The sequence below is a fragment of the Morone saxatilis genome, unplaced genomic scaffold, assembly GCF_004916995.1.
Source record: "Morone saxatilis isolate NCDOM2014 unplaced genomic scaffold, NCSU_SB_2.0 Contig5, whole genome shotgun sequence".
Classification (NCBI taxonomy): Eukaryota; Metazoa; Chordata; class Actinopteri; family Moronidae; genus Morone; species Morone saxatilis.
The window spans coordinates 2,921,930-2,932,258 of NW_023340095.1; the positions used below are offsets into that span (position 1 = coordinate 2,921,930).

A 10,329-nucleotide genomic window follows, 5' to 3' on the forward strand; every position below is an offset into this window, starting at 1 on the left:
AAAAATACACTCTCATGCTATCTAAAATCATAAATTAAGGATTAATAATGAATTTATTAATGTAAGATAGGCTATTTACATATTCTAAATAGATCTGTAGTTCAAAATATGGTATAAACACTTTTTATAGGACTTTCTTGGACCAGGTCAAATTTGACCCGGACCATACTGTGAAGGCATTGGATATGAACACTGTGTAATTATCTGTACTACTGTCGGGATATAGTGAACGTTTCAGCAAATATGACAAAAAATGTTTTTTTGAAAATGACTACTGCAGCTTTAAGGAGGCTAAAAGTGCTCAGTGCAAAAAAAAATGTGTGGGTGGTGACAACAAAAAAGTGTCCTGTATATCATGTACAGAACATGATAGGTGGAAGTGTTTCACAATAAATGCATCATTTGGTGCCCTTTTTTATTTTTGTGTTCGCACCTGCCCCCTCAGCCAGCCTCAGTGCGCCACTGCCGCACATACTGTGCGCACCACCGGTTACTCAGAAAGCCGACAGACTCGCAGTAAACGCCACTGAGCTACAGCTGTCACTGATAGGCTGGTTCCTTGAAGCACCAGACGTTTCTGAGTAGGAAAGAGTTTCGTTTCCGCGGACTTCCCCGCCTCTTGTTACCGAGAGCTACCAGGAAATACAAAACTATTATAAACGAAACAGATCTACACACACACACACACACACACACACTACAGAGCTGGAATATAGCATACACTTGACAGAAGAGCCTTTGGGATAACATGTCAGCTACTCTCTGTGCCTTTATCCTGACGTTCTCAACACTATGTGGACCCAGAGGTGAGATCTGTCTGTCGGTCTGCCTGTCTGTCTGTTAATCATTGAACTGAAGTGGCCGGTTGTTACTGTATGTGGACTTTAAGAGGAACTGTGTTACCACACACAAGGACGACTACAGAGAAAAGTATAACAGTATTTAGGTCGTATTTTAGTAATAATTGAAGGATATGTTGCTGTTAATCTGAATTTTCACTGAATTAGAAACTGTTTTATGGCTTGAGTGGAAATATTTAGCCTATAAAAAGATGGTAAAACATGCACCACACAGACCACCTGCTTTAAGTTTTGTAAAATCAAATAATTCACATAAATCAGCGGGTAGAGTTCTGTCTGTAATGTACTGAAGGTGGACGGACAGTGAACACACCGCACCACATGTCCACTCAATGGAAAACCTCCAGTTGCTTTTTTTTATCATGTGAAAATGTCCCCTCCAACCCTGAGTGTACCTTTGTGTCCCGTTTCATTTGGATCTGGACCGTGCAGTGGTGTCAGGAGTCCTCAGCCAACCCACAAATGTCCGCTTGACCTCCTACAACATGAACCTGGTGCTGAGGTGGGACCCACCTGAGGGGCCAGCCAGCGGCCTGGTCTACACCACTGAGTACAGGTGAGTCAACACTAATCTCAGCACCACTAAACCCTCTCTGGTTTAGCAAACACTTGCTCCTTTGTCCAGCTGTGTTACTGGCTGCACAGCTATCGAGGTCTGTTTACTTTAAGGCTGCAGCTGAATTATTTCTAATATGAGAGACTTTGTTCTGTACAATCTGCAGTTTAAAACCCTGTTTGCTGTCATATAGGACTAAGAAACCAGCAGATATTCACATTTAAATAGCTGCAACTTGAGAATTTTGGTCATTTTAGGTTTAAAAAATGACTTAAAAGATAAATCTGTTACCAAAATGAACCGACAACTCATTGGCACAAGGGTGAGGGTCAGGGTTAGGGTTCATCTTCTTTCACTATTAAGTTAATCTGAATTAGGAGAGCTGCATACAACAGTGACAGTGAGAAGCTACAGTGGATATTTACACAACTAAAAGCAAAATCAAGTTTCAGTCGGTCTACCATGACTTGCAGATTTCCCTCTTCTGATGAAAACACAGTAGCTCCAGGCTGGTTAAATGCTGTTTTGCATGAGTAGTTGTCTATATATGCTCCATCACTCACTCCTGTTTCTCTGAAGCGCTGCAATCACACCGCTTACAGGCAAAGCAGTCTGTATGACTGGCAGTGTGGTTGCAATTGAAAATGTGATTAGAGAGGCTTCAGGGTTGGCAAAGTCTTTGTGTCTTTGGGGTGAAGGGTTGTGTGTAACAGCCAGATTTTTATCAGACGCTTAATTTAACTAACTGCCAAACTCGCAAAGATAAACAAACTGTAGCTGTAGAGCCCCTCTCCCCCCGTAACACTCCCCAGAGAAAACTGTGACCAGTGATACTTTCCTCTTATTAACACTATGAGTGGTGTTGTACAGAAGTATCTTCTCTTCTGGGAACTACGACTGACTCATGATAATGAAACACACATTACACTTTTGATACAATGTGAGAACTATGAGCTCATAGTTCTGCATTTACGTTTACCGTTAAGGTTATGACTTATGGTATTTACCGTTTTGGTGATTTTATTTATTCTGTAGTATTTAATATTAATACTAAGTCCCCCTCCACTAAAGGATGCTTTTCGTCTTGTTCCTACAGTGTGATGTTTGAATGTCTGTGCAGAGTTTGACACTGGAAGGGTGTTTTCACATTCATCTGCTGAAAGCGGAAAGTTTCTTAATTATAAAATAAAGTATGAAGTGGTAAGAAAAGTGTTAGGGTCAGGGGGCTTTTAGGCATATTTATATATAAGGTTTTTTTTACAGCATGCCACACTACTACCTTTTGACTCAAAAGAATTTACAGACAGTAACACTTTCACAAACACACACTGTCTCGCTGTCAGGACCACAGTCGCACTGCCATTCATTTTGTATGTGTATGATGTACACCTGAAACTGAAAGTGAGATGGCAGATCTGTAATACCAGTACTGTGTTTTGTCCACAGATCCACAGCCTTAGGGTACGTAACAGCATGTGTGAACATCTCCTACTGTGAATGTGACATCACCGCCCTCAGCAAATCCATCAGTCAGTATGGAAAGTATTTCGGCAGAGTCCGGGCGCACTTGGGGGCAGAGAGCTCCGATTGGGTGGAAAGTCACCCGATAACCTTGGACAAGTATAGTGAGTGGAAACTCCCTGTGTTTCATGGCCTTTCACTTCAAAACACTGCATGTGTGATAATTCTTTATTATAAGATTGTTTTCTAAGCAAATATAGGCGATCTTCTCTGATAATCATATCTTGTAATAAATTATTAGATAAATTAGATACTAAGGGCAAAAACATTGTTTTTAATGCGCTAGATAAGTTTGAGATTGTGGACGGTCTTCTTTCAGACTAATGGAAAGAAATCACCCCTAAATACATATTAAAGTCTTTCTATACGTTGTCCGTTCACGTTAAATTGCCCTAAAATTCACCAAAAGTTAACATTAGGTAATGCCTCATTTGCATATTTCAACATTATATTTCAAAAAATTGTAATACAAAAGATAATTGTCTAAATGTAAGTAATAAACTGGGGAAGTTTTGTGGTTATAGCCATTATTTCCCCTATTCACCTGCAGTGTCTGTATGGGACTTTACATCACATAGCCCTAAAGGTCGTTTTCTCAATATGAGTTTTTTTTCACACCCTTGGCCAGACATCTGCACTTCAGCAGCACTCACACACACCAAACCTTCCAGTTTCATTCCTGTCTATATTCTTAAGGTTTTTTACAAAGATTTTTTGTTCAAATATCATTCATAGCCTGATTTATATAACATTTTATTCCTAAAAACATGGCAAATCGAAAAAAATGAAACAAGAATTATTAACTTAGCTCTGTTCAATTATCACATTTATGTTCTACAAATGTATACAAACTAGTGCATAGTTGATAAGCTTATACATTGTTTGCATATTTAAAGGTCCAGTATATAACATTTAGAAGGATATATTGGCAGATACATCAGATAGACAACAGATAGAATTCAGAAAATTTGCAATACAAAAGAATTGTCTTAATGTAAATAAGCAACACTTTTTTTTTCACCTGTTGTGTCTCTGATGGATTTTGTTTTTGCCACAAGTCTTTAACTTTGTTAGCTCTTGAAGGGCACCTCAGTCTTCACACTCTTCTCTCGCTCTCTTCCTCAGCCACCATCGGCTCACCCAATGTCTCTCTCTTCTCCAACGGGGCTATGATCGAAGTCAGCATTAAAGATCCAGTGTTCACTGTCTCAACACTCAGGAATGTTTACAATTACGCCACCTACAACATCACCTACTGGAAGGACGGCCAGGAGGGAAAGGTGGGACGCGTTGGTTTAAAGCTGCAGTGGATAACTTTTATGAAAATAAACTTTTTGTCATATTTGCCTGAACTTTGACTCTATCCTGACAGTAGTACATGAGACAGAAAATCTATGAAACAATGTTCAGGATGTTGTGAAAGTTTCAGCAAATATAAAAAAAAGGATTTTCATTTCATAAAGATTACTGCTCTAAAATAGATCACCAAAACGTATTAGAATAATTCCTCTGGGGAATATCTGTACTTGATTTCATGGTGATACATTTGTGAAGACCAATCACCATAGTGATGAGACTGACTGTCCGACGCCCCACTGCTAGTATGGATCACATTTTTTTGTTGAATGTAAATAGTTTTGTAAAAATATTGTTTATATTTATTAAAGCAAAGTATTGGAGAAACTATAGGAATCAGTAGTGAAAGTCGGGTATAGCATTAGCTGGTGCAGTTTGAAAAGCATTATTTTGTAGACTGACTGCATATGCAGCCGTCTTTGCTCTACTGTTCCCCGAAAGCTCTTCTTATTTGTGCTGTACGTATAAAAGGTGAATTATTTGACATATTTCTTTTGGCCATTTTTAGCCCTTTGTGTATTGTTTTGAAAATCTGGACATAAATACACTTTTGATATCTGCTTAAAACCGTCACCACAGAAAGGCAGTTTCTTTTAATGCCTTAATATAATGCTGTCAGTTTGTACTGACCATGTTAAGATGTATTTTAAGGCTATGTGCTTTGAGTACAGATGAAACCATTGCTGAGATTCATTCATTATAAAACAACCTCATGCTGGGAGTTTCTATACCTGTCTTTGATTTAACAAGCTGCTTCAAATCCAAAAGCTGCCAGATGCGTACCTGTTTTATGGTTGGCGATCACCAGTTATCTGTGGTCTGTCTCATGGTGTCCTTTACCTGCTGCATGTCATTGTGGGTAAACCAGACCAACACATCTGACCACTTCTCTGTTGCTTCCTACAGGTCAAAAGCTTGACCAACCTACAGCAAAACCGGGTGGTTCTGAGTGACGTGGAAGTCTGGACCAAGTACTGCGTCCAAGTACAAATCTACACCCAGAGGAGCTCCAGCCCCGGCGAGGCCAGCACACCGGTCTGCGAGAGCACCACCAACAGTAAGCTCCTTTGCTATTTATTTGTATTGATTTGTAAAACAGTGGTTGACTTTCGTTAATCCCTGAATCCACCTGTGACTCTCACGAGTTGATCTGCTTGTTGTGGTAGCTCAATGACATCCACCATATTCTTATCATTACAAAATAAGACTGACGTGAATATATTTTTAGCCAAACTTAGGACATCGGTGTTCCCCAGACTTTTCTTGCTACCATGAGGTGAACTACCGGGTGGACTGCCATTAAATGTGGTTCAGACAAGTCCCCCTCAGGGTCAGATGCAATAGCTTTGGTGATCCTCTGTCTTTCTCTTTTGCACCATCATCAGTTCAAACTGTTATTGATAAAAACTGACATGCTAACCTAAGATGGGGACCATAGTAAACATTATACCTGCTGAAATTCGACATGTTAGCATGCTTTATTGGCTAGTCTGAATCCTCTCATACTTCTAACATAACATAACAGTATTACCTGCATTATACTACTGTAGGTGCTGATAGCAGTCTCACCTGAATCTAAACTCAGAACCTGCTCTAAAGAACCTGTTGTTTCTGCTCGTTCACTCGCGTCCTCCCTCCCTTACACTTAAGGAAACGACTTTGTGTTTCTTTTTTGTTCTTTTGAGCAACACTTGGCGCTGCAGTGACTTTACTCAGAAAATCAGCACCACCCAACACCCGGTTTGTATTTGTGGTTAGTGCAAAGGCCGAGGTGTTTAGGTAAGTGGAGCAATGCCACGTACAGCACGCTGGTTAGCATACAGCGAGGAGATAAGGGTCTGCTCTGCTATTTGCAAAAACAAGTGTCTCATTCAATCATTTAAAGGTGTGAAACTTCCCTGCCGGAGGTGTAGACTTTCACTGACAGTGGCTTAACACTGATCTTTTAACTAGCAGTGACTGATTCAAATCAGAATGCCTCCCCGGCGAGACAACAAGCAGCACATTAAAATGAGAGACATACTGATTGCTGTTCTTGGTCTGACTGTGTTGCAGGAGAACAGGTTCCGTGGGTGGCGGCCGTGGTGACGTTTGTCGTCATGGTAGTGGTGGTGACTCTGGTGGTGGTCGCAGTGGTCTATCGGAAAAATATATCCCACTTTCTCTGCCCGAAAGATTCGCTGCCTCAGCACTTTAAAGAGGTGTGTATGTTTATATGTATCTGCGTGGATTTGTGTGTACAAGTTTGTTTGTTTGCAATGATTCACCTTCAACCCTGTCAAGTTGTGCTGCACTGATTCCAACCGTATGCATGTGTGTATTCATGCCCTTACAGTGTTTCCCCTCCTTTTGGGGGCTTTAGCCAGGTGTTAATGAGTTAATTTGCCTCCCCTGTCCCTCAGTACCTGCTGGCGCCCCCCAACTCATCCACTTACATAGCCATGTGGAACTCCCAACCACCTGAGGAGATCTACGACCCGGTCAGCATCATTGCAGACGACAGCACTGTGGAGGAAGGGCGCCCCCTGAAGGCAGCAGGGACCAGCTGCAGCAAACAACCTGATATCACAGCAGGGGAGACATAGGACAGAGGAGGCAACGGCTTAAAAGCACAGAGGCAGTGAAGAAGAGCCGATTTTAAAAGACACTGACAGTGAAATAATCGATTCTTGCTTGACTTCAGAGTTTTGGGGGTGGCTGCTGCTCGGGACGTAGAGCGGGTTGTCCACCAATCAGAAGGTTGGCGGTTCGATCCTCGGCTCCTCCTGCTGCATGTCGAAGATACTGAACCCCAGATTGCTCCTGATGCGGTGTGTGAATGTGTGTGAGTGAATCACTTTCTGTTTGTGATGAGCGTTTGCCATCACTGTGTGAATGGGTGAATGTGGCATGTAGCGTAAAAGCGCTTTGATTGGTCAGAAGACTAGAAAGGCTCTATACATGTACAGTCTATTTGCCATTTTGATTCAACAAATCCTGCAGCAGTCCCATTTTATTCCCTCGGAGCAGGTGTTACTGTGAAGGGACTGTACAGCAGAGACGTGTAGGTACAGGAGTCCTACAGGTTGTTGTTGTTGTGCTATACAGTCCTAATGTTGCTCACAGTATTGCCACATACTGTGCTTGAGTGAAGGAGTATGGCACGCCCATTGGAGCTGCCCACACACTAAAGTATTTATGCTGCCATGGTGCTATAGGATCACCATCCACCATTTACCGTGCTTGTGTCTGTATTGTGGATGTGGACTTAAAAAACCTGCATAATCTGCCATCTAGTGGGCACATTTTGTGAAGCACGCAGATTTTATTTGCCTCTTTTTGGCAATATGAAGGTTTTCTTAGAATGAGAAGTGAAAGCGTGTTTGTGAGAAACACAATAAGCCAACGCAATGTCTAAGGTTTACACAATAATGTTGTACTCAGTTAAACTTCAATAAAGTCATTATTTGAACATGTGTGCCTGTGTTGGGTTTGATTCTGACATTACACAAGTGAATGAATATGTTTATTTATTGTATGTACTTTTAACCAAAAGAACCATGACATGAAAATTATTTATTAGAGAATGTCTTCAAAACTTAAATTAAAACTCCAAGGCTTGTATTTGTTGTCCGATTAAAAGAAGTAGTAGTAGTAAGAAGAAGTAAGTCCTGAACTCACAACGTATGCTGACAGAGAGTAGATCGATCATGAAAATATGTAAATGTCCCAAATTGTCTCAAGGGGGTTTAAAAATGGAAAGAGTGGGCCAAGGAAGTGGTAAATACAACCCTGAGAGTCCACCTTTGTATACAGTTGTGCTAATCTCTATAAGATAACTATAGAATAAGTGCCTTAGACCAACATAACAATGATTATTTTAAAACACATTGAACAAGGATTAGCATTTGAGATATATCTCTATTATAGTTACAAAATTAAAATGAACTAACACATCAGAGGGCATGCCCAGTGTCGGCCTGCAGGGGGCGCTACAACTGTGCAGTCAGTGTCTCAAACCAGAGTGCTGGAGACAGAGGGGGACATCCACTCTGTCAGACCTTTTCTTTCAGTACCTGGGGACCGAGGAGACGCTGACAGCTCTAAACACTGGGAGCATGTAAGAGGAGGACTGTAGAGCTGTGGTAGTCTGATGAGCTCTGAATTTTAATTTTGTTTCTCTTCATTCACTGTACACACAGGTACGTGTGTACAAGTATTTTAGAGCTATGTATATACAGTAAGCATGTTATACAGTACATGTATGTAATAAGATGAATATTTCTATGGGAAATTATTGTTTCTTATTGTATTAACTAAATGAAAAGTCAACATCTGGAAACATGTTTATTGTGAACCAAAATGCACACACACACACACACACACACACACACATATATATGTATACATATTCTCTATATATAATACCAAAGCGTAAAGTATATGTATATATATCTATCTCTCTCTATATATATAGAGAGAGAGAACATTCAGTACATACTGAATTTTCAGTCATCTATAAAAGTCTGTAAACAATAAACGTTTCATTCACACAAAATTGTTCTCTTTCTATTTTAACCTAACCTTCATCAATGTGATCACTACTTATCAATACTGATAAAGACACAACTGACATGCATGCAAAGCTAAGGTTATACTTACAGTGAATATTAACTGTGAGCCACATCCTGTACAGAACAAAATACGCTTCAATACTCATTTCACACCCTAGGTGGTTAAATATCTTCCTTTTCAACAGTCTGATGAACTTGAATTGTTACATTTTGATATATTCTAAGAATATTACCAACTGTAAATCTGATCTGCCCTCCAGAGTATGGGACTGTTTGGGAATGGTCTGCCTTTATTTGATTAAAAAACAAAAAACTGGCCCTACAGAGTGAATACGTTTGACGCAACTCTCTGTCTCCAACACTCTGGCTCTCCTGGCATCAAGCTGCAGACACAAGACCGGAACAACGATTGCTGTGCTTTCAAAATAAAAGTAATGCCTTGCTCTCGATCATAGACGGTTAACAAAGAAGAACGTGTGTGTCTGTGGTTAAAACACTATAAGGCGTTGGGGATACAACAGTTCATTAGTACTGAATGACATGACAGTGTTAGGGTTGTCTATGTGTGTTTCCAGAAGGAGTTATGAAACCATCAGTGGTTACTGGACAATCAAATGTGCTGCCATAATCTGGAGTAGTGCTTCTGTAATTGTTTTACTGTCTGTGCTTATGTGGCTTTTGTATGTTTTCCTGTAATGTCTTTTATGTGTCACATGGTTATGACATGTTATTATTGTTTATGCTTATGTGGTTTTATATGTGCTTATGTGCTGTTGTATGTATTCTTTTAATTGTATGCCATCAACCTACCAGATAAATGTATTAATTTGTATTAATCCCCTATTGGAGAAATTCTTCTTTTCACTCTTTTTTATATTTTCATACACACGTAGGGCTTGTGGACTTATGGCATCCATACTGTGGTCCGTGGGACTTGAACCGGCGACCCTCCGGAAAGAATAACTACAGTACCTATGTAATAAAAACACAGGGAACTATTAACTATTTAACCATTTAGAGTCACAAAGAGGCCAACTCATTCTGAAAGGGCAAGTAGTGATCTGGAGAAATGAAAAAATGAGAGGGACATTTTTTTTTTCACTTTACCGTTGACTTTTTTTTTAGTAACATGATTTCATGTTGAAGACAAATACTTTAAACTAACTCTTTAGCGGTGCAATGTAACAAAGTACTTAAGTGCAATTGAGGTTGGCATACTTGTACTTTATTTGAGTATTTCCATTTTCTTCTACTTTATACTTTATACTCTACATTTATTTGATAACTTCGGTCACTGCAGATTCAGATTAACTCAGAATATAAATCAACTAATAAAATTGATATTATTGTTGTATTTTTTTTTTTTTAAACATATATTTATTGACATTTTGAGTAAGTTATACAGACATGAACATACAACACGAACTTCAAATACCCCACCCCCCAAGGATCTCATCCATCACAGTCCAAAGAAGAACAAGCA

At 39.8% G+C, this 10,329-nt stretch overlaps 1 protein-coding gene across 1 annotated transcript; it reads left to right on the forward strand.

The window, feature by feature from the left end:
- The first annotated feature begins 533 nt into the window (after nucleotides 1–533).
- On the forward strand, nucleotides 534–7,748 carry LOC118339537 (interleukin-10 receptor subunit beta-like). The gene is made up of 7 exons (XM_035677226.1): nucleotides 534–806; nucleotides 1,293–1,416; nucleotides 2,863–3,041; nucleotides 4,063–4,217; nucleotides 5,200–5,350; nucleotides 6,349–6,494; nucleotides 6,696–7,748. Exons 1-7 carry the CDS (start codon nucleotides 749–751, stop codon nucleotides 6,876–6,878), a joined length of 996 nt encoding a protein of 331 aa, XP_035533119.1. The 5' UTR covers nucleotides 534–748; the 3' UTR covers nucleotides 6,879–7,748.
- The last annotated feature ends 2,581 nt before the right edge of the window (nucleotides 7,749–10,329 follow it).